At 58.9% G+C, this 23,680-nt stretch overlaps 1 protein-coding gene across 5 annotated transcripts; it reads right to left on the bottom strand.

Annotated features, from left to right (window-relative positions):
* Nucleotides 1–865: 865 nt before the first annotated feature.
* Nucleotides 866–23,452, bottom strand: CAMSAP3 (calmodulin regulated spectrin associated protein family member 3). 5 transcript variants are annotated; one of them, XM_016934877.2, is made up of 19 exons: nt 23,170–23,452; nt 13,706–13,959; nt 12,790–12,912; nt 12,612–12,707; nt 12,376–12,408; nt 11,317–11,364; nt 10,921–11,059; nt 8,576–8,715; nt 8,398–8,491; nt 8,260–8,314; nt 8,023–8,096; nt 7,605–7,674; nt 6,031–7,504; nt 3,850–3,989; nt 3,453–3,754; nt 2,552–2,651; nt 1,732–1,844; nt 1,509–1,627; nt 866–1,418 (listed from the first exon to the last, which is right to left on the bottom strand). In XM_016934877.2, exons 1-19 carry the CDS (start codon nt 23,315–23,317, stop codon nt 1,113–1,115), a joined length of 3,828 nt encoding a protein of 1,275 aa, XP_016790366.2. In that variant the 5' UTR covers nt 23,318–23,452; the 3' UTR covers nt 866–1,112. The 5 variants fall into 5 exon arrangements, with proteins under 5 accessions (XP_016790366.2, XP_016790369.2, XP_016790367.2 ...); XM_016934880.4 differs by having other exon boundaries at nt 6,031–7,453; nt 23,170–23,436; XM_016934878.4 differs by lacking the exon at nt 12,376–12,408 and having other exon boundaries at nt 23,170–23,436.
* Between the last annotated feature and the right edge of the window lie 228 nt (nt 23,453–23,680).

The following is a 23,680-nucleotide window of genomic DNA, read 5'->3' as shown; positions in this document are numbered from 1 at the left end:
CTAGGGACTGGCCCTTGCCCTCAAGTCCTGGAGTCAGGCAGGCTCTGGCCCAGCTCTGGGAACTGATTAGTAACGTGCTTCTGTGCCTGGACGGGGGCCAGGCGCCAGACCTTGTGCACGGCCCAGGACCAGGGCGTGGTCCTTAGTCCTAAGCCTGGGAAGCCATTAGCGGGCTGTAGGCTATTAAGGGGTTTTAAGTATCAAGGGATATAATCAGATTTGTGCTTCGAATGGGTCACACAGGCTGCTGTGTGGGCAGGAGGCAGCTGGGGACATGGGGAGGCCCAGGCCATTGGCTTGGACTTTGCAGGGAGGTGACAGGGCTGGAGAGAAGTGAGTGAGACAGGAGGGGAGGGCCGAGCTGTGTAGAACTGGGCGGCAGCTGGGAAGCCAGTGCCAGCCTGGGTTGCAGGTTAGGCCTTTCATCTGAGACACCCAAGCAATGCCAGGGGGCAACTGGATTGTCAAACACAGATCTCAGAGAAACCTGGAATCGCTGGCCCAGAGGTAGATGCCAGGCCTGGAAACACCAGGCTGGCCAGGGGAGACAAGATCAAGTTAGAAGTTGGCCCCATGCCAAATGCTGGTTAGGGCCAGTAACAACAGCCACACAGACCAGGAGAATCCAGCAAGTGGGGGTGGCCAAGGCCACAGGAAGGGCCAGTCGGACACCTTGAGCCCAAGAGATCAGTTCAGAGGCAGCTTCGAAACAGCCCTGGCTGGGGGCTGGGAGTGCCCTGGCTGAAGCTGCATTAGGGGATTATGGGGGTTGAAGACAGGAGTTGGTTTGAGAAAGAACAGGAGACTAAAAACACAGCCAGGGAGTGTGGGACCCCGGCCAGCCTCGGAGGGGACAAGGTTCAACTTCTCTTTAAATTATTTTATTCAAGAAGTGGGGGAGGACAGACAAGGGGACTGAGCTGAGCCCTGAGTCCCTGAACCTCCCAGCTCAGCCCCCACAGCAGGACTGGACTCAAAGTCAGAGGGTGGAGACTCCAGCCCCACCCAGACACGGTTGGGGACAGACAGGACCCAGGAATACCGACTGACTGTCCTCCAGGGGATGGCGGCCGCAGCACACAGGGCCCGGCCCGTGGACCGCCCGGGTGGGGCTATTTGGGGGTGCCGCCGCCCTTCTTGGGAGTGGTAGGTTTCTTGCCCTGCCAGAGGTGTCCCTGGATGGTGAAGGCATCGACGCTCATGGACATGGTCTTGGCGGGGATCTGGGTGAAGCGCTTGCGGTCCGAGTTGTACTTGTAGATGCCTTCCACCATGGCGGGCGTGACGGTCCGGGGCCCGTACCCTGCCAGCCGCGACAGCTCCTCTGTCTCCCCCGACAGCGTGTAGAGCGCCCGGAACTGGCAGCTCGAGTCACGAAAGAGGATCAGGAAGTGGTTGGCCTTGCTTTTCTCAATTTCCTGGGCAGGAGTGCTGGAAATGGTCAGCTGGCCAAGTCAGGCCACCCACCCACCCATCAGCCCCCAACTCCCACGTGTGGGCGGGCTCACCTCCAGAATGCGATTCTTCTGCGGTTCGTTCACCTTGCCCGCCAGGCAGCAGTGTGATAGGGCATTGTGGATGATGAACTTGTTGGACTTGGCGCTGGGTTCCTTGTACAGCCGTGGACCTAGAGGGTGAGGCAGGGGGAGGGGGTGGGGGGCAGCAGGAATGAGCAGGGGCCGTGGAGGAGGGTGCCTGTTGCTCCTCACATCACCCAGAGCCCCTGCTTACCTGTGTACTCGGGCACTGATGCTGGGGAGGAGGCATTGCTGCCATTTTCCCAGTCCCGTTCGCGGCTTCCAGGCAGGCGGCTTGGGGACATGAGACCTGACGGGGAGGGAGCCCTGCAGTGGGAGAAGGATGGGATGGAGGTGGGGTCAGGATGGGATGGAGGTGGGGTCAGAGATGGGAAGCTTCCCGATGTGCAGAGGGGCCAAGGAAAAGAAGGGCCACGGCTGGGCATCGTGGCTCATGCCTGTAATCCCAGCACTTTGGGAGGCCAAAGCGGGCAGATCACTTGAGGTCGGGAGTTCGAGGCCAGCCTGGCCAACATGGTGAAACACCGTCTCTACAGGCACGGGTAACCCCAGCTACTCAGGAGGCTGAGGCACGAGAATCACTTGCACCCAGGGGGCGGAGGTTGCCGTGAGCCAAGATTGCGCCACTGCACTCCAGCCTGGGCGACACAGCGAGACTCCCTCTCAAAAAAACAAAAAAAAAAAAAAAGAAAAGAAAAAAGGCGGGCCACACACACTGCAGAGGAGGTGGTATACACTGCACACCCTCCCAAGTCCATGCAGTGCCCCGTGCTGTCCTCCTCCCGCAGGAACACCTGGCACTCAGGTGCACTGAGGCACATGCTTGAGTCCTGTCTGCCAGGTACAGACTATCCCCCATGCACACATGCCTACACGCGTCCCTCCATCTCTTCATGGCGTATCCATACACTCGAGCCATACCGCCCCTCTAGGTTCACCCAGATGCCCACACACCTCCCAGGCTCTGGGAGGCCACCCGGCACACGAACCCCGCCTGTGCGGGCTAAACTCACCGAGACGTGGGCCTCTTCACCCCGAGGTTATTGTGGGCCTCGTTGGCCACAGTGGACAGTGACAGGGTGGACTGGGAATAGATTTTGCTCAGCCGAGAGCCTGGGGACAGAGAGTGCAGGTCAGTGCCCACCAGAAGCCCCTGCCCTCCACAACACCCGGTCCAGCAGGCTGTGGGGGGAACAAAGGAGGAGTCAGTCCTGCCCAAGACCCCTCGGCCCTCTGCAGCACCCCTGTGGGGGGGCCCCTCTATGAGGGAGGATGCTCTGCCCAGCAGGCAAGTGGGGAGCAGCACTGGGTCAGCCCCTACTGGCAACGCCTCACCCCAAACATACTCCCAAAGGTTCCTATCCATGAAGCCACAGAAGAAAGACCCCTCATCCCACTGCACCCCACATCCCTATGGAAGTCTTTTTGTTTGTTTGTTTTATTTCTGAGACGGAGTCTCGCTCTGTTGCCCAGGCTGGAGTACAGTGGTGCAATCTTGGCTCACCGCAACCTCCACCTCCCAGGCTCAAGCGATTCTCCTGCCTCAGTCTCCCAAGTAGCTGGGACTACAGGCATGCCACCATGCCCGGCTAATTTTTGTATTTTTAATAGAGATGGGGTTTCACCATGTTGGCCAGGCTGGTCTCGAACTCCTGACCTCAGGTGATCCGCCCGCCTCAGCCTCCCAAAGTGCTGGGATTACAGGCGTGAGCCACCGCGCCCGGCCCCCTATGGAAGTCTTTACCCAAGGGACATTGTCCAACCCCACCTGAGGCCCCCTGTCACCCCACATACCCGCCCCCTCCCGGCACCCCTGCTTACATCTCCCTCCCCCTCCCCCCTTACCCATGGGGGCCTCACCCAGTGAGCCCCGGAAAGGGCACTGGGCAGGCCCCGTCCCCCAAGGGTCCTCACCCAGCAGGCCGCGGGCTGGGCTTCGTGCCAGGGCCGAGTCGTCACAGCAACCCGAGCGAGGCCGGGTGGCCCTCCGCCCGCCCCGACCTGGACCCCCGGACCCCGCAGCCCGGGGCCGCAGCACCTTATCGAGGTCATCCATCAGCTTCAGCTGGGCCCGGCGCTCGTACTCCTGCCGCGTGAAGTCCCCCTTCCGGGGGCCCACCTCCTCCTCGGCTGGAGCCCGGGCAGCAGGGGCTGGAGTCGCCATCGGGACTGCGGACACAAGCGGGGCTGGGCCCGGGGCCTCCTCTTGGGCCAGCCTGCAGATCACAGGGAATCGGCATCAGAACCGCTCACGGGGTCCGCGGTGGCAGACAGGCCAAGGAGCGGGCGTCCCGGGCAGGCCCGGCCTCACCTCGCGGCCTCCTCCCTCCGCTGTTCCTTCTCCACCTCCTGCCACTGCTTGCGCCGCCGCGCCTCCTCTGCTCGCCGCTGCTGCCGCTCCAGCAGGCTGGCCCGCTTTTGGGCCATCTCGTCCTCAGGCTTGTCTTCATCCTGGGGACAGATGCTGAGTCCAGCCAGCCACCCCCTCCCCCAACATGGCTGGAGGCCCATCTTCCGTCCACCCAGCCTGCCTGCCACCCACTTGTGCTTTTGTTTTCATCATTGTTCTAAATGCACTTAGTTGGTGCCTACTGTATGCACAGCCCCACACTAAGTACTGGGACACAACAGGGATGGGATACACTGGGTGCCGCTCACACACACAGTGCTTAACCCAACGGGAAGACAAAGGCAGCAGACAGCAGTGAGTGCCAGCAAAAGCTCGTGTTGGGCACAGACACTCTACACTGCAGGAGGACCCCGGCCTGGCGTGGAGACACCCAGGAAGGCTTCCCGGAGGAAGTACCCTGTAGAATGATCAGGATTTAACTAGGTAGGCGTACAGGGGTACAGAGCAGAGCGTTCCAGGCAGAGGGGACAGCTAGTGCCGAGGCCCTGAGGCTGGAGCAAACCTACTGGGGGGCACGGAAGTACAAGGGGGCCAGTGTGGCTGGGACACAGCTGAGGACAGTGGCGCAGGACTAAGTCAGAAGTGAGCACAGGCCAGGCGCGGTGGCTCACACCTGTAATCCCAGCAGTTTGGGAGGCCAAGGCAGGTGGATCACTTGAGGTCAGGGGTTCGAGACCAGCCTGGAGAAACCCTGTCTCTACTAAAAATGCAAAAATTAGCTGGGCGTGGTGGCATGCTCTTGTAGTCCCAGCTACTCGGGAGGCTGAGACAAGAGAATCACTTAAACCCAGGAGGTGGAGGTTGCAGTGAACCAAGATCATGCCACTGCACTCCAGCCTGGGCCACAGAGCGAGACTCTGTCTCAAAAAACAAAAAACAGAAGAAAACAAAAAAAAAAAAAAAAAAGAAAGAAAAGGAAGTCCTCCCCAGGGCTTTGGGCTGTGCTCACTTTTTTTTTTTTTTTGAGACGGAGTCTCGCTCTGGTGCCCAGGCTGGAGTGCAGTGGCGCGATCTAGGCCCACTGCAAGCTCCACTTCCTGGGTTCACGCCATTCTCCTGCCTCAGCCTCCTGAGTAGCTGGGACTACAGGCACCGGCCACAACGCCAGCTAATTTTTTGTATTTTTAGTAGAGACGGAGTTTCACCATGTTAGCCAGGATGGTCTCGATCTCCTGACCTCGTGATCCGCCCGCCTTGGCCTCCCAAAGTGCTGGGATTACAGGCATGAGCCACTGTGCCCGGCCACCCTGGGGAGGACTTTCATTCTAAAAGCAAGGGTAAGGGGAGCAGTCAAAATCCCCGACCACTCAGTGCAAAATGGCCCGGGATGGAGGCGGGCAGCAGAGGCCAGTCAGAAGGTGACCCTAGGTGTCCAGGTGAGACACGGTGGTGGCCCCGGCTGGGAAAGCCATGGGAATGGAGACAGTGGACACAGGGCAGGGCCAGGAAAGGGGGCGGTAGGAGCGTGCTGGGGGCGAGGGGGTGAAGCAGAGGATGAGCAAGGAGGTGCGCTGAAGATCCTGGTCCTGTCGTCTATCTGTCCATCACCCACCCACCCATGCAACCAGCCATTCATCCATCTGTCTATCCATGACTCCTCTCTGTTTCTCCACCCCTCCCCACATCTATCTATCCCCCTTGTCCGGCCACCCATACCTTGTTTGGGAGGGACATGACTGGGTCAGCCCCCACTGGAAACCCCTCACCCCCAAACATACCCGAGGGCCTCACTCATTAAGCCACAGGGGGAGGACCTCTCACCCCACTGCACCCCCACAGCCCCTTGTGGAAGTCCTTACCCAACAGACAGGGTCAAATCCCATCTGAGGCCCCTGTCACCCCACATACCTGCCCCCCACCGTGGAAATGTCCCTTTTCCCCCCTCCCACCCATGGAGGCCTTACCCAGCCACTCACACTTCTTCTGTCCACTCATACCTGGCTCCCCATCCATCCCCCACCTGCCCACCCATCCTTCAGTAAAGCCCTATTTATCCAACAGTGGGTTTGTCCACCTCCCCCCCGCCCTCACCCGCCCCCGCCCCAGGCCCAGGACCCTCCAGCCACCTGCTTGGGGACTCACCTTGTAGAAGAACCCCAGCCCCACCCGGGGCTCCCCCTCCGAAGATGCCTCCTCCTCCAAGGAATCCTCAGCACCAGCAGGGCTCCCGTCTCCCTCGTCCTCGGCAGCGGGATCTGCCAGGCTGCCCAGCGGGATCTCAATGAGGCCTGGCCGGGTGGCTGGCTCCTCGGGGGGCGTCTCCTCCGCCAGGAGGATGGAAGAGCGCGTCTGCACGGGCACCTGGCTCGGCGAGAACTTGCGCAGGTGGGGGAGGCTGTCTACGTCGTGGGGTGGCGTGAGTACCCTGGTCAAGGGTGCCAGCCGCAGCTCCACCGGCCGCGTGTGTTTCGGGCTGCGGGGTGACTGGCTGGGCCCGGGCCCAGGGCTGCGCCGGGTGGCCGGGACCCGCCGGGCGGGGCTGGGGGATGCAGCTTTGGGCCCCGTCGTGGGGCCAGGGATGACCCACGCAGCAGGTGGTGGGGCGGATCCGGGGGCCTCGGGCGGGGCCAGAAGCCGCTGCTGCTGGTCCGTGAGCCTCTGCATGTCCCGCTGCAGCGAGCTCAAGGCGGCACTCAGCTTGCTGACCGCTCGATTGTATTCCCCCAGCCCCTCGGGGGGCACCGGGCCCAGGTCTGGCGAGAAGGTCACTGCCTTGGGCCGTGAGGTTGGCTCACCCTGGCCCTCGCCTGCGGGCCGCTCCCCACCAGGGACTGGAACTGAATCGGCCTCCGCCTCTGCTTCTGCCTCCCCGGAGGCCTCCCGCGGCTGCACCTGCAGGAAGGCGCTTTTGCCCAGCCGCTGGCGGTGCTTGGCGAATATGGCCTCAATCCGTCGCTTCTGAGCCTCGATGGCTCTGCGTTTCTCCTCCAGCCGGGCGCCGAGCTCACTCATCTCCGAGCTCAGGGCCTCCGGCGGGGCCGGAGTGGACGTGGGGGACCCCGCTCCGGCCTCAGCCTCTGCCTTCACCAGCTGTTTCTTGCGTTCCGCAAAGCTGGTCATTTTCACCTCGGAGTTGGTGGCTGCTGGGGACGAAGCCACCGACTTCGGGGACCCCTCGGATGGGGCTGGCGGTTTCGATGCCTCCCCCACCAGACAAGGAGATGGTTTCGAGGGGGTCTCGGGGTGTGGCATGTACACCGGTGCTTTGGTGGGCCTGTCGGACAGTGGTTTGGAGGTCCCCTCGGGCAGGTAGGGGGAGGCCAAGGATGGCTTGGAGGGCCCCTCAGGGGAGTGGAGGTAGAAGCTGCCGTCGGCCGCCCCATCTGGGAGGAGCCGGGGCTCGGCACTGTGGATGATCTGCAGAGCCTCCTCGATGGTGGGCAGGTCACCAGGCTCCGGGGGTGGCTGCGTGGGGGTCCTGGCCGGCGCGGGACGCGGGGGGCCCAGGCTGTCCGAGCTCACAGAGCGGAGGAGCACAGGGTCTCCCATGACGACATCCACGTCGCTGTCCAGGCCAAAGGGGGTGCTGAATGACACAGCCTGGGAGAGGGGACGGCTGGGCGGCCGGAGGGAGGGGTCAGCCCCTGGGACCAGCCTCGGCCCCAACCCGCCCTAGCCTGCTCCACCCCCTACCCTGGCCTGTGAGGTCCACTCACCTGAGCTGCCGGTTCCAGGCCTTGCCCAGGGCCTCCATATGGGACATGGACGGGGAAGACTTCAGGGAGCCTGAGGGAGGCGATGAGTGGTCACTATGGGGACCCTGGGAACCCTGAGTGGGGTCAGCCAGCATCTGGGGACAACCTCTGCAAGGTCATTGGGCGAGTCACTGATGGCTCATTATATGGTCTAGTGAGACCAGAGGTTTCCAGAAACAGATACCGGGGCCATTTACTGTCACTACGGGGTACTGTGGGGCCACTGGGGAGGCCATTCTGGGGGTCACCTTGGGATGCCCAAGGGGGATCTGTTGGAGAGGCTACTGGAAGGCTCACGAGGAGACAACATGAGGCCCACTGGGGCAGTCTGTGAGTGGGGGGGGTCCCCCGTGACAGAAGCCACCTACCCCCTCCTCACCTGTGGATCCTCGGAGTGGGGACTGGGGGCCACCAGATGACAGAAGCGGGTGGCGGAAGGTGAAGACAGGAGAACTGTACGGAGAGACGTACTTCAGCCTCAGGACCCCCACCTCCTCCTCCGCCTCTCCCCGGGGGGAGACAACAGCATCACCCAGCTGCGTCCCAGTGCTCAGCAGGGCAGACATGGAGCCCCACACCCACGATGCCAGAGACTCGCCCAGTGTGGGGAGCGTACCTACTGCCGCTGTTGTTCTGAGGTGGGGAGGCCTCAATGCCCCGGGGGGAGGCAGCTGCAGTACAGAGAAGAGGGTCAGGTGGGGGTTTGGCTCTCCCACCCGCCCCCGACCCGACCCCCAGGCCCCCGGGGCCTCACCGTGACCATCGGGCAAGTCCTTCACTTGCACAAAGTCGGGCTTGAGCACCTCAAAACACATGAACAACTCAGCCAGCATCACCACCAAGTTGACCTGGAGGTGGGAGGCCGGGTCAGCAGACGGGACCCCTGGCCCCAGATGCCCGCCTTGGCCCAGGAGGCCCCAGGATGGCCTTACCTTGAGTGGCGGTGGGACGTACAGCAAGTCCTCAAGGGACAGGGGGCAGCCACGAGGAAGGCGAGAGGCACAGAAATCCTGCACGAGCTGGAGGTTGTACAGGCTGTCCGCCACAGACATGGGGTCCTTCAAGCACACCTCTGTGGGGACAGGAGGAGTGGGTCCCTGACTCTATGAGGAGGAGGACGGGGCCCCAGGGAAGCCAGGGACCAGCAGCCCCCCACACACGGAAGACCTCCTATGAGCCCAGCTTCTGCCAGGTGCCCTTCAAGAGGTGAATTCTTTTTTTTTTTTTTTTGAGATGGAGTCTTGCTCTGTCACCCAGGCTGTAGTGCAGTGGCGCAATCACAGCTCACTGCAACCTCTGCCTCCCGGGTTCAAGTGATTCTCCCACCTCAGCCTCCCGAGTAGCTGGGATTACAGGAGTGTGCCACAACACCAGGCTAATTTTTTGTGGTTTTAGTAGAGATGGGGTTTCACCGTGTTAGCCAGGATGGTCTCGATCTCCTGACTTCATGATCCAGCCGCCTTGGCCACCCAAAGTGCTGGGATTACAGGCGTGAGCCACTGTACCCAGCCGAGGTGAATTCTATGATACACCATCCTTAGGCCGGGGGTCCTTAATCCCCGGGGCGTGGCCTGTTAGGAACTGAACCATACAGCAGGTGAGCTGCAGTGAGTGTATTTACAGCCGCTCCCCGCCACTCGCAGGACCACCCGAGCCCCGCTTCCGTCAGATCAGCGGCAGCATTCGATTCTCATAGGAGCGCGAACCCTATTGTGAACCTGGCGTGTGAGGGATCTAGGTTGCACCCTCCTTATGAAAATCGAATGCCTGATGATCTGTCACTGTCTCTCATCACCCCCAGCTGGGACTGTCTAGTTGCAGGAACAAGCCCAGAGCTCCCACTGGTTCCCCATGATGATGAGTTGTAGAATTATTTCATTCTATGTTACAACATATTAGATATAAAGTACATAATAAAGATTAACGTGCTTGAATTATCCCAAGACCACCTCCCTGCCTCCATCTGTGGAAAAATTGTCTTCCACAAAACCGGTCCCTGGAGCCAAAAAGTTGGTGACTACTGCCTTAGGCCTTTGCATCTTTCTAGAACACTCTCCCCCAAGACCTCAGCTCAAAAAGCCTTTCCGGGCCAGGTGTGGTGGCTCACACCTGTAATCTTAGCACTTGGGGAGGCTGAGGTGGGAGGATGTTTGAGCCCAGGGATTCAAGACCAGCTTGGGCAACATAGCAAGACCCCATCTCTATTTTATACTTTTTTTTTTTTTTGAGATGGAGTCTCGCTCTGTTGCCCAGGCTAGAGTGCAACGGCATGGTCTTGACTCACTGCAACCTCCACTTCCTGGGTTCAAGCGATTCTCCTGCCTCAGCCTCCTGTGTAGCTGGGATTACAGGCGCCCGCCACCGCACCCGGCTAATTTCTGTATTTTTAGTAGAGACGGTTTCACCATCCTGGCCAGGCTGGTCTTGAACTCATGACCTCGTGATCCACCCGCCTCGGCCTCCCAAACTGCTGGGATTACAGGTGTGAGCCACCACACCCAGCCCTATAATTTTTTTTTTTTAATAAAAAAGAAAAAAGAGTTTTTTTTTAAAAAAGCTTTTTCTGACCACCCATTGCCTTTAGGAGTACCCAGTATCCAAAAAGTACTTCTGGGCCGGGTGCAGTGGTTCACACTTGCAATCCCAGCACTTAGGGAGGCCAAGGTAGGCAGATCACTTGAGGTCAGGAATTCGACACCAGCCTGGCCAACACGGTGAAACCCGTCTCTACTAAAAATACAAAAATTAGCCAGGCGTGGTGGCATGTGGCTGTAGTCCCAGCTACTCAGGAGGCTGAGGCAGGAGAATGGCTTGAACCTGGGAGGTGGAGGTTGCAGTGAGCCAAGATCATGCCATTACACTCCAGCCTGGGCAACAGAGCAAGACTCCCGTCTCAAAAAAAAAAAAAGTACTTCTGGATAAACTTAGTATCTTTCTCTCCCAGCTACAGCCGTCTGTGAAGTGGGGAGTGTGTCTCTATTCTGGCTGGATCCCCAGTGCCTAAAACAAGGTCTGGCACACAGTCCACACTCCATACGTTTCATCTGCTGCAGGAATGAACTCCTGGAAGCACAGAGAGGTTTATATACTTGTGTGAGGTCACACAGCTCATTGGGGAAGAGAGAGACACAAACTCAGGCCTGCCAGTTCCGGAAGCTGCCCTCATGACCACTGCATCGTTGCTGGTCTCGCAGACCTGGGGATGGAGGGTCTAGGGGCTGGGACTTAGGATGCCCAGCTCCCCGGCACAAGATCTGGTCCACATCCATTTACTCACCCTCAAGTCGAAGCAGCTGGGGACAATAGCAGTGGATGGTGGCGGCCAGCGCGGCCCCACTGGCCAGGTCCTGGAGGCTGGTCACCGTCGGGAAGCAGGGGGCACGTCGCGCCACCACACGGTCCTTGCGGTATCGGATCTGCAGATGGGAGCCAGGTGAGGTGAGTGGCCAGGCTGGCCCCCAGGGTCAGCAGTCATGCAGGCTGGGCAGGGAGGCCTGGGGTTTCCGCCATGAGGGGGCGGGAAGCTGGGGGTCCCAGAGACAGAGTTGGGGGGCCAGCCTGGAGCAGGGGAGGGGCAGCAGCAAGAGGCAGAGGAGATGTCTTCGAGCAGCCAGGCCAGCAGCGGGGGCTGGGGACAGGGACTCCTGGGACCCCGGGGCGGGGGATACATTACCATGGGGGGTTTGCTCCCCGACTCCTTCAAACAGAAGGCAATTGCGTGCTGGGGGGAGAGGAGCAGCCATCAGCAAGGGGGAGGGGTGCTGACCTGCTGGGCCCCCAAGCCCACCTTGGGGGGGAGGGGGTAGCCCTGACCCTGGTCCTGAGCCCCGGCCGTCCAGCTCCCTGACTGCTCTGGCCGGCTTCGCGAACCCCAGCTCCTCCCAGCCCCAAGGGACCCCACAGAGTAGGAACCCCCTCTTATGCGGGGAATCCTCCTCCCACAAAAGACCCAGGCCCCCAGCTTGGGGAGAGGATGCAGAGGAAGCGGGTAGGCAGGAAGGGAACCTCCCAACCCAGGCCCCAGGGTGGGGGAAGGAGTGAGCAAAGGTGGGGACGCCAGCCAGCCCAAAACCTCCCCCACTTCCTCCTTGTTTATCTACTATGGGAGTAATTTATATGAAGCACAGAGAGGTTTAGATACTTCTGCAAGGTCACACAGCTCATTCAGGGAAGAGAGAAATTTCAACTTCCAGCTTCAGGGATGGGCCTCCTCCTCCTTTTCAAAGCTGGGATTTTTCTCTAGGGAAGCTGGGGGTCTCAGTTAGGAAAGTTATTCTATCTTCTTCTGCATTGGAGGGTCTTCCCCTTGGCCAGAGGGTGCCCTGCCTGCTAGGGTCAGGATCCACGTTTGTGATGGGCTGCAGGTCCCCCCTTCAGAAATTTATGTGGTCTCCCCACCTCGGCTAAGGGGGACAGGTTCAGGGGGTCCCACCCTCTTCATTAATGGGAACGGAGAGGGCTTGCCCTTCTGAATAACGGGAGGGGAAGTTCGTCCCCACCCATCAGTTCGCTGGGGGAGGGGTCCGCCCTCTCAGTTAATGGCCGAGATTCTACCCTTCTCTTGGTTCACAGAGGGGTTCTCCCTGTCTCCCAGGACTGGGGTCCAACCTCCTTTGCTCACAGCTTGGGGAGGTATGAGAGGGCGCGCAGACAGGCAGGCAGAAACAGACATACAGACAGACAGAGCTACAAGCAGGGCAGGCAGACGGGGCGGACAGACAGCCCCACTTACAGGAACCAGCTTCCAGTACCAGCGCGTAGGGCACTGAGGCCAGAGAGGCAGAGAGGAGGGCAGCGGGTACCGGCACAGGGGACGGGCAGGGCACAGAGAGATTGAGAGAGGGGGGAAGAAAGAGAGTGTGTCACCTCTAGCCCCCTCCCCACTTCAGGAGTGGCCAGGAAGCACAGCCCTGCCCTCCCAGATCTCCGGTCCCCCATCCTTCTGACGGTTCTATGCCCTGGCCTCACCGAGGGCTGCGCCGGGGCCGCCCCGTCTGCAGGGGCTGCTGGAGAGGCTCGCTGGGCCGCTTCCTGCTCTGTCTTCTCCTGCAGCCGCCGGACGGTCTGGAGGGCAGGGAGGGGGTCAGTGGTCTGGCCACTGGACGATGCTGGTCCCCGAACCCACCCCTGGCCCAACCCCACCTACCGTGTCCACCCAGAAAAGCAGCTTGTGCTCCAAGCTGGTCAGGGCCAAGGGACCTGGCAGGGTCTTTGTCCACTCGAAGGCAAAGGCAGCCATGAGGGCATCAATGACAGCTAGGTGGGCTCCCTGTGGGGGCAAGCGCTAGAGGGTGAGATCTGAGAGCTGCAGGAGGCGCACCTCGGCCCCCAAGGGCCTGGGAAAAGGAAGAACCTGGAGATGGGAGAGACTTGACGGGGGGGTGGGGCTTGAGGGGGCGGGGCCAGTGGTTCATGGGTGGGGCCTTAAGGGAAGGAACCAGAAATGGGGTCCCGGAAGAGCCACGCACGATGGGCGGGACTTTGAGGTTAGATGCTAGGCCTTAGGATAGGGTGGGCTGTGTACGCAAATCCTCAAGGGCCAGAGTGGCGCCTTTTTGGGGAGCTGGGTTTGATGGGAGGGGCCAGGCTTGATGGGAAGAGCTTGAGGGGAGGAGCCAGGGCTGGGGGGAAGAGCTAGGCTTAATGGACAGAGCTTGAGGGGAGGAGCCTGGACTGATGGGAGGAGCTATGTTTGATGGACAGAGCTTAAGAGACGGAGCCAAGACTGATGATAGGCGGAGCTAGGTTTGATGGACAGAGCTTAAGGGAAGGAGCCAAGACTGATAGGAGCTAGGCTTAATGGATAGCGCTTGAGGGGAGGAGCCAGACCTCGTGGGAGGAACTAGGCTTAATAGCGCTTGAGGGGAGGAGCCAGGCCTGGTGGGAGGAACCTGGGGGAGGAGCCAAGCCTGATGGGAGGAGCTAGGCTTAATCGACAAAGCTTGAAAGGAGCCAGGACTGAGAGAGGGAACTTGGGAGGAGCCAGGACTGGCTTGAGGAGGAGCTTGAGGGGAGGAGCTGAGCATGGTAGGCGTGGTCTAACAGGCAGTGGCGGGGCCTACCATGAGAATGGGCTGGTGCCTCAGGTCGGCCTCGCGCACCGGGCGCTCGGGCAAAGCAGGCACTGTGCCCCTCCGTGCCAGCAGGGCCAGCAGTGCAGAGGGGTTGGGGGGTGTTTCAAGCTGTGGCAGTGCCTGGCGCCAGGCTCTGCAGTAGAGCTCGGCTGAGAGCAGCAGCCGTGTCACCGGGGGCTTCACATGCTCCTGCGCGTACTGGTCGGTATAGAAGGGCTCCCACAGCTCCGGGGGCACGTGCTCTGTGGGGGCATAGAGGGGAAACACGGGGGTCAGGGTCACCAGATACAACACACACACACACACACACACACACACACTCACACACACCCCCCACATGGCCCGGATTAAGAGTGGGTCTGGACCAGGGAGGATGACATTGGGAAAGGAGAAAGGGGATCTGGGCTGAGAGTGCAGATGTGCAGGAGTTTGCTGGAGGAAGGGGTGATGGCGTCGTAGGCAGAGGGGCCTGCAGATGCAAAGCCCAGCAGGTGGGAGAGAACACGGTGCCTCAGGGAGCTGATGGGCACTTAGAGTGGAAAGGAGGGGAGGCTACCCCCAATACCAGGCCAGCTGGACTGGCTCTTGTAGGTCCCAGGAAAGACAATAACATCAGCAATCCTAAGAGCCTTCCTGCTCTTGCCAATGTAGACTCACTGAGCCTTACATCAACGCTAGGAGGCAGCCAGGGCCCAACTGGCAACCCCCATGTTACAGAGGAGGAAACTGAGGCACAGAGAAGGAAAGTACCTTGCCCCAGGCCAAATAACTCTTCAACACCAGGACTGGGGTTAGACCCAGCAAACTGGACGCCCTCTCTTAGCTTGCAGGCAGGGGGGGATGAGTTGGGGGCACACAGGCGAGCAGGGGAGGTGGGCACACCACAGGCACATCGAGGGAGTTGAGTGATGTAAACCTGGTGATTGAAGGGAGGAGGCAAGGGACAGAGAGGGAGGTAGCCAGGAGCTTGCTGGGTCTGAGAGAGAAGAGGGAAGAGAGGGGTAATGACTGAGCTGGGGTGCAGGAGGAATGGGAGGTGAAGGGGTGAAATTGAATGTGAGGGGCTTTGAGGACATCCTTGAGGCAGATTATATGAAAGGCTGGGGCTTAGAGAGATGGTGAGGTCACATCATAGAGACAGCCTGAGGTCCCTAAATAGGACAATGGGAAGAGGCGTGAGGAAGCCCCAGGTGGACAGTGGGCTGGGGGCAGAAATCCACGTAGGACCAAGAGTGGAGAGGAGAAGGCCAGGAAGGCTTGGCAGGGGTCCGGGAAGAGGTGACTGAAATCAACAGCAGGGAATCTGTCCAGCTCTTGTTCTAATCTGCACAGCTTTTGTGGTTTTTTGGAGATAAGAGTCTCTCTGTCGCCCAGGCTGGAGGGCAGTGGTGCAATCTTGGCTCACTGCAACCTCTGCCTCCCGGGCTCGAATGATTCTCCTGCCTCAGACTCCCAAGTAGCTGGGATTACAGGTGCGATGCTGCCATACCTGGCTAATTTTTGTATGTTGTAGAAACAGGGTTATCACCATTTTGGCCGGGCTGGTCTTGAACTCCTGACCTCAAGCGATCTGCTCACCTCGGCCTCCCAAAGTGCTGGGATTACAGGCGTGAGCCACCACGCCCAGCCTGCACAGCCTTCTCTGTTTGTTTGAGTTTTTGCTGGAGTGCAGTGGCACGATCATGGCTCACTGCAACCTGAACTCCGGGCTCAAGGGATCCTCCCTGCCTCAGCCTCCTGAGTAGCTGGGACCGCAGGCACGTGCCACCACACCCAGCCAATTTTTAAATTTTTTTGTAAAGATGGAAGCCTCACCATGTTGCTCAGGCTGGTTTCGAATTTCCTGGCCTCAAGTGATCCACCTGCCTCGGCTTCCCAAAGTGCTGGGATTATAGGGGTAATCCACTGTGCCCAGACTTGTTTTGTATATTGGGGTTCTGTGTGTGTGTTTGAAAGAACGGGGTGGGGGCCGGGTGCAGTGACTCATGCCTGTAATCCCAGCACTTTGGGAAAACAAGGTAGGCAGATCTTTTAAGGTCAGGAGTTCGAGACCAGCTTTGTCAACATGGTGAAACCCCATCTCTACTAAAAATACAAAAATGAGCTGGGCATGGTGGCACACGCCTATAATCCCAGCTACTCAGGAAGCCGAGGCAGGAGAATCGCTTAAATCTGGGAGGCAGAGGTTGCAGCCAGCTGAGATTGCGCCACTGCACTCCAGCCTGGGTGATAGAGCAAGCCTCTGTCTTAAAAAAAAAAAAAAAAGAAAGAAAGAAAAGAAAAGAAAGAACAGGGTAAGGGGTTCCAGTGCTTCAGAACATATTTGAACGTGACTTCTCCACCTGTGAGGACCCAGGCACTCTTGGCTGCCTTCTGTCCCTCCCTGTCCTGGCTCCTTTCCCACCTTCTAAAACCACACTGGACCGTCCCACTTAACGCGCCACCCGCATGTAGACTTGGACCTTCTTTCTGCCCCTCTCATCTTGGCTCCTTGAAAGAAGAGTATTTCAGGCTCACTTCCTCCCTGCCCTCCCAGCCCCCCTCCACCTCTCCCTCAATTTCCCTGAGCTCAGTGCTGCTCTCATGGCTTCCGGTCTCCCCAAGGCCAGCAGGGACCTCCAAAGCATATCTGTGGGCCCGTATCTCGCCTGGGCTCTGTGCCCAGTGCCTCCTTCTTCCAGAAACCTTCCTCCCACAGGCGTCTCCTTGTAAATGGACATGCCCCACCCCCACCCCAGGCCACCCTACCCCGTGACGGCTTCCAGGGCCACCTGAAGACTGCAACAGCGGCTGCCATGGGCCCCACTGCGCCCTGGGCATCTCCCACAATTCTCAACATCTCACCCACACCTCCCCTCCTCCCTGCCCCCAAGGCAGTGAGAAATCACCCTCCCTCCCTTTCTTTACGCCCTCACCCCACATTTAATGTGTCCTTGGCTTTCAACTTCCTGATATCTCCCAAATCCAAACCCTCCTCTCTACCTCCCCAGCCCCGGCCTTGGGCATGTCTTGCTCCCACCAGCAAAATCACACGTGTTTCTTTCCTACAGGACTTTTCAGGGCCTTTAAGATGAAAAACAAGAAACAAAAAACACCAAAACCTTAAGCTAGGGCTACACTGACATTTATCAGACACTTATTATACACCGATGTTCTTCCACCTTGGTTCATTGGTACTTGGGGCTGGAAAATTCTTTGTATTCAGGGGATGCTGTCCTGTCCTGTACACTGTGAGATGTTTAGCAAAATCTCTGGTCTGTATTTACTAGACGTCAGTAGTACATTCCTCCCAAGTAATGACAACCGCAAATGTCCCCAGACACTGCCAAATGTCAATTAAGTGTCAAAATCATCACCAGTTGAGAACCACTGCCTTATACTATAAACTTATTCTATTTTTCTTTCCTTTTTTTTTTGAGACAATCTTGCTCTGTCACCCAGGCTGGAGTGCAGTGGTGCCATCTCGGCTCACTGCGACCTCTGCTTCCCAAGTTCAAGCCAGTCTCCTGCTTCAGCCTCCCAAGTAGCTGGGACTACAGGCGTGCACCACCATGCCCGGCTAATTTTTGTATTTTTAGTAGAGATGGGGTTTCACCACGTTGACCAGGCTGGTCTCAAACCCTGACCTCAAGCGACCCACCCACCTTAGCCTCCCAAAGTGCTGGGATTACAGGCATGAGCCACCACACCTGTCCCCACTTTCTTTTTATTTTATTTATTCATTTATTTTATTTTATTTTATTTTAGAGATGGGGTCTCACTATGTTGCTCAGGCTGGTCTTGAACTCCTGAGTTCAAGGGACCCTCCCACCTCGGCCTCCTGAGTAGCTGGGACTACAGGCATGTGCTACCACACCTGGCTAAAATGTTTACTGAGCATTATTTACAGCAGAACACTGCTGTCTGATAGAAATACAATGTGCCCAGACTGGCCAACATGGTGAAACCCCACCTCTACTAAAAATACAAAAATTAGCTGGGCGTGGTGGCGCATGTCTGTAATCCCAGCTACTCAGGAGGCTGAGGCATGAGAATCACTTGAACCCAGGAGGCGGAGGCTGTGGTGAGCCGAGATTGTGCCCCGGCACTCCAGCCTGGGCCACAGAGCAAGATGCTGTCTCAAAAAGAAAAAAAAAGAAATATAATGCGTATAATGTGAGCCCAATCAATGAGCCATCAAGTTTCCTAGAAGCCACATTACATATGTAGAAACAATAAGAATTTAGTAATATATTTCATTGACCCAAGACATATCCCACTCTTATTTTAACATGTAATCAACATAAAAATATTATTCATAAGATATTTTACACTGGTTTTTGTTGTTTGTTTTTGGACCAAGTCTTTGGAACCCTGAGTATATTTTACATTTACAGCGCATCTTGGTTCAGATCAACCACATTTCAAGTGACTCAGTAGCCACATCTGGCTGGTGGCCACCATATTGAATAGCACAGGTCTACAACATAGCTAGGATGGATGGATGGATGGATGGATAAATGGATGAATGGGTGGGTGGATGGATGGATGGATGGATAAATGGATGAATGGGTGGGTGGATGGATGGATGGATGGATAAATGGATGAATGGGTGGGTGGATGGATGGATGGATGAATGGGTAGGTGGATGGACGGATAGATGGATGGGTAGATGGATGGGTGGGTGGATGGGTGGATAAGTGGATGGGTGGGTGGGTGGAAGGGTGGGAGGATGGGTGGGTGGGTGGATGGATGGGTGGATGGAAGGGTGGGTGGATGGGAGGGTGGATGGATGAGTGGATGAGTGGGTGGATGGATGAGTGGATGAGTGGGTGGATGGATGAGTGGATGAGTGGGTGGGTGGATGGATGAGTGGGTGGGTGGATGGATGAGTGGATGAGTGGGTGGGTGGGTGGATGGATAAGTGGGTGGGTGTGTGGGTGGATGGATGAGGGGGTGGGTGGGTGGGTGGATGTATGGATGGGTAGACGAGTGGGTGGGTGGATAGGTGGATGGGTGGGAGGGTGGGTGGATGGATGCGGGGGTGGGTGGGTGGGTGGATGGATGGATGGGCGGGTGGATGGATGAGTCGGCGGGTGGATGGATGAGTGGGCGGGTGGATGGATGGGTGGATGGGTGGGTGGATGAGTGGGTGGGTGGGTGGATGAGTTGGTGGGTGGGAGGGTGGGAGAGTGGGTGGGTGGATGGATGAGTGGGTGGGTGGATGGGTGGATGGATGAGTGGGTGGGTGGGTGGATGGATGAGTGAGTGGGTGGGTGGGTGGGTGGGTGGATGGATGAGTGGGTGGGTGGGTGGAAGGATAGATGGGTGGGTGGGTGGATGGATGGACGGATGGGTAGATGGGTGGGTGGGTGGATGGGTGGATAGGTGGATGGGTGGGAGGGTGGGTGGGTGGATGGCTGGGTGGGGGTGTGGGTAGGTGGATGGATGGGTGGGTGGATGGATGGATGGGCGGGTGGATGGATGAGTGGGCAGGTGGATGGATGAGTGGGCGGGTGGATGGATGAGTGGGCGGGTGGATGGATGAGTGGGCGGGTGGATGGATGGGTGGATGGGTGGGTGGGTGGATGAGTGGGTGGGTGGGTAGGTGGATGAGTTGGTGGGTGGGTGGATGGATGGATGGATGGGTAGATGGGTGGGTGGATGGATGGGTGGATAGGTGGATGGGTGGGTGGGAGAGTGTGTGGGTGGGTAGGTGGGTGGGTGGGTGGATGGATGGGCGGGTGGATGAGTGGGTGGATGGATGAGTGCGTGGTTGGATGGATGAGTGGGGTGGGTGGATGGATGAGTGTGTGGGTGGATGAGTGCGTCGGTGGATGGATGAGTGGGGTGGGTGGATGGATGAGTGGGGTGGGTGGGTGGGTGGATGGATGGATGGATGGATGAATGAATGGGTGGGTGGATGGATGGATGAGTGGGTGGATGGATGGGTGGATGGATGAGTACGTGGGTGGATGGATGAGTGGGGTGGGTGGATGGATGGGTGGGGTGGGTGGGTGGATGGATGAGTGCAGTGGGTAGGTGGGTGGATGGATGGATGGATGAATGAATGGGTGGGTGAATGGATGGATGGATGGATGAGTGGGTGGATGGATGGGTGGATGGATGAGTGCGTGGGTGGATGGATGAGTGGGGTGGGTGGGTGGATGGATGAGTGTGGTGGGTAGGTGGGTGGGTGGATGGATGGATGAATGAATGGGTGGGTGGATGGATGGGTGGATGGATGGATGAGTGGTTGGATGGATGGGTGGATGGATGAGTGCGTGGGTGGATGGATGAGTGGGGTGGGTGGATGGATGAGTGGGGTGGGTGGATGGATGAGTGCAGTGGGTAGATGGGTGGGTGGATGGATGGATGAATGAATGGGTGGGTGGATGGATGGATGAGTGGGTAGATGGATGGGTGGATGGATGGATGGAAGGCTGATTGAGACAGGATCTCACTCTGTTGCCCAGGCTGGAGTGCAGTGGCGTGATCATAGCTGACTGTACCCTGGAACTCCTGGGCTCAGGCAATCCTCCTGCCTCAGCCTCCTGAGTAGCTGGGACTACAAGCCCATGCCACCACACCCAACCATTTATTTATACCATGACCTTCCCTGCATCCAGTCATTTAATCCTTACGACACTTATTATTATACCCCTTGTACAGACGAGAAAACCAAGGCCTGGAGAGCTGAGATAATTTGTCTAGGATAAAAATGTCCAACATGAACTCGAGTTTCCCTCACACATCACACATCTGTTCTGAAGGCATAAAGAACTACATGGGGTGTTTTCCAAATGTGTTTAACATGGAACCCTTTGTTTTTTGAGACAGAGTCTCTCTCTTTCACCCAGGCTGGAGTGCAATGGTGCGATCTCGGCTCACTGCAACCTCCGCCTCACAGGTTCAACAATTCTCCTGCCTCAGCCTCCAAAGTAGCTGGGACTACAGGCGTGCGCCATCATGCCCGGCTAATTTTTGGATTTTTAGTAGAGACGGGGATTCACCGTGTTGGCCAGGCTTGGAACCCTTTCTTATCTAATCTCCGAGCTTGTGTTCTGCTTTTATTTCTGCACAGCCTTCTCACACCTGTGCCTTGGAGTTGCCAGAACTATCCCTTCCTCTGAGCCATCACTACTCCCACGGGGCCACGGCATACCTGATCTTGTCAGTTCCCAACACCGTCCGTGGCTCCCCAGTACCCTTGGATCCACAACCAGGGGCCTGAAGGGCCTTCCTCAGTCTGACCAGCCTCCCTTATCTCCCACCGCCACCCCGGGGACCTGCATCTTCTTCTCTGAGAACTCCCTGCTGGTCCACACTCCGAGCCTTTGCCCACTGCCCACACATCTCTTCTCCGAGTCAAACTTCCATGCATCCTTCCAGACTCAAATCTTTCCACCTGTGGGATCTCTTCCCTCCCTGGAAGATTTCAAGAATTTCCTTCCCCAGGCCCCGCTGGCCAGCTTCTCTATGATCTGGTTTCCTGCCCATCCCCCTCTGCCCCATATCCATCCCCTGCCATCTCCTCTACACCCTGAGCGCCCAGCCCGGCACCTGATAGGTATCATACCGTCAAGAGTCCCCAGAGCTCATGAATCTTGTAGAACTCTGCTCCCATTTCCTTCAGCCCTTCTCCTCTTTTTAGGGGAGTGGAACAGGGAACAGATTGAACTTGACCCTCACGGTAGAGGCAGCCACTGCCGTGTGTCACACAGCAGAGGGAGCTGGGTCAACAAGAACAGAACTGGGTGAGTCAGGGCACTGGGAGCTCACCAACACCCCTCATCAGAAGTTTGCTTTGCTTTCTTCAAAATGGGATAATTTCTACTCTGATTCCTGGCCAGGGGATAATGGATAACGTTAATATTATTCATCAAAATATACCACCGCCAATCACACCAGCAGCGAGCAACCGTTTCGCATGTATCGCGCGCCCCGTGCCACGTGAAGAATTCTGTGGTCACTACGGCTTTTACGCCTCCCAGCAACCTTGCAAAGAGGTAACGGGGGTCTCCATCACTGGAGCAGTGCCCTACACATAGTAAGTGCCCCTGCCCCACAAACATTTGCAAAACAGATAAGTCTGTGAATGAACGCCTTCTTTTATAGAAGGGGAAACAGAAGCTCAGATAATTGGGATAATTCGCATTCTGGTGCAGCTGGACTTCACATTCAATTCTGACTCTCCACGTTGAGTTCTCTACAGCCTGGTAACCTTGGAAGTGAGGAGCTGGGGCTGTCCTGGCTGTCCAATGCCCAATCTCTTTCTTCCTCAAGCAAATATCTGCAGGGAGGTAGACCCCAGAGTGGGAAATGCATGCATGGAACGGCGCAGACAGAGACTGTCTGGGAGAAAGAGGGACAGGCTGGGGCGGAACCAGGAGACGGACAGCTGTCACTGAGACCCACACCCAGAACAGGTTGATCTGGGAAGGCCAGGGAGAGGGGGGATGGGCTGTGCCAACACCAGTGGGCAGAACCAGTGGGAGAAAAGGATGTACCCCCCACAGCTCCCCGCTGGAAAGCCCAGACCTTAATTAACCCCTGTCTTCTCCGGCCAGGCCCTGACTCCTAGCTCTGGCCTGGGGTTGTGAAGCTGCCCAAAGCCGAGACTGAGTGTTTCCAGGGCCTCTAATCCCGGGGACCCGGGATTACAGCATCCTCCCCATTAGGGTGGCTCGGGTTCTCAGGCAAGCGGGCCTGGGGGAGGGAGTGAAGGATCTGCTCTAATGGGAGAAGGCCCCGCAGCCGGGAGGAGGGGGGGCCCACCCCAGGCGATCTTGTCCTACCCATTTCCCTTCAGCTGGGCTCGCCAACCTCCCCAGTAAAATGGGGCCATAAGTCGCAGCTGCCAGGCGCTGGAGGGGGCTATGGAGGCGAAAGAGGGGGTTCCCAGAGCTCCCCGGTCGCCGCCCGCAGCGCGGCCAGGGCCGACGCGGGGTGTGTGTTGGGGCCTGGGGGTCGTGCGGTGGTGGAGACCGGAGCGCTCGAGACCCCCCAGCGAGGTCGGGGTCTGGCTCTCCAGGGTGTGTGGCGGGGGAAGAGACCGAGAGGAGATCCTCGCAGGGGCGTGATGTGTGTAAAAGAGAAGAAGGCGTGCAAGGGAAGGCCTTGGGGGTGCGGGAGGCGGGAACGAGAGGTCCGCACGGGGAGACCCCACCCGGCCCGCAGACCCCGCCCGGCTCACCTGGAGGCTTGGACGCCGGGGACCCCCGCGCGGAGCTGGGCCGCGGGCCCCACCCCCACCGCGCTCCCGCAGCCGGCGGGGCAAAGTCCACCGCCCGGGCCGAGCAGGAAGCTCGGAGGCCCCGGCGCGGCAGGGGCCCGAGCCCGGGGACCCCCGGCGGCCGGCGCTATTGTTCCCACGGCCCCCTGCCTTCCCGGCCCGGCGCCCCGCTCCCCGCCCCCAGCACCTGCCGCGCCCGGCCCGCCGCCCCCCACCCCGGTCCGCCGAGCCCCGGTACCTGCGCCCCCGAACGCGGCCCGCAGCACCCACGCCAGGCTGGCCGCCGCCTTGGCCCGCGAGAAATCGTACTGGTCCAGCGACTTGATCTCGGGCACTAGAAAGGTCCTCCGCAGCGGCCCGGGCCCGGGGGGCGCCGCCTCCACCATGGCGGCGCCGGGGCTGCGGGCGCCGGGTCCGCGCTCGGACTGGGCTGGGCTGGGCTGCACCGCGCTCGCGCCCCAGCCGGGCCCGCTGCTGCTACAGCCGCTGCCGCCGCCGCCGCCGCTGCTGAGCCAGGTGCGGCCGCTTGCGCTGGCGACGCTGCGTCGGGCCCGCCCCGGGGAGGAGCCCAGGTGCGCCCCGCCCCCGAACCCGGACCCGGACCCTGGCGCGCCCCTGCGCCCCGCCCGGGCCCCTCACTGCAGGGTGCACGGAGCAGCAGGGGCGGGGCGGAGGGGGGCGGCCTGGACTGCGGCGATGGTGGAGGGAGCTTGCGGAGGACTGAGTGTGTATGTGTGCGCGCGCGCGTG

The sequence above is a fragment of the Pan troglodytes genome, chromosome 20 (assembly GCF_028858775.2).
Source record: "Pan troglodytes isolate AG18354 chromosome 20, NHGRI_mPanTro3-v2.0_pri, whole genome shotgun sequence".
In the NCBI taxonomy this organism is placed as follows: Eukaryota; Metazoa; Chordata; class Mammalia; order Primates; family Hominidae; genus Pan; species Pan troglodytes.
This window is presented reverse-complemented; position numbering and strand designations above follow the sequence as displayed.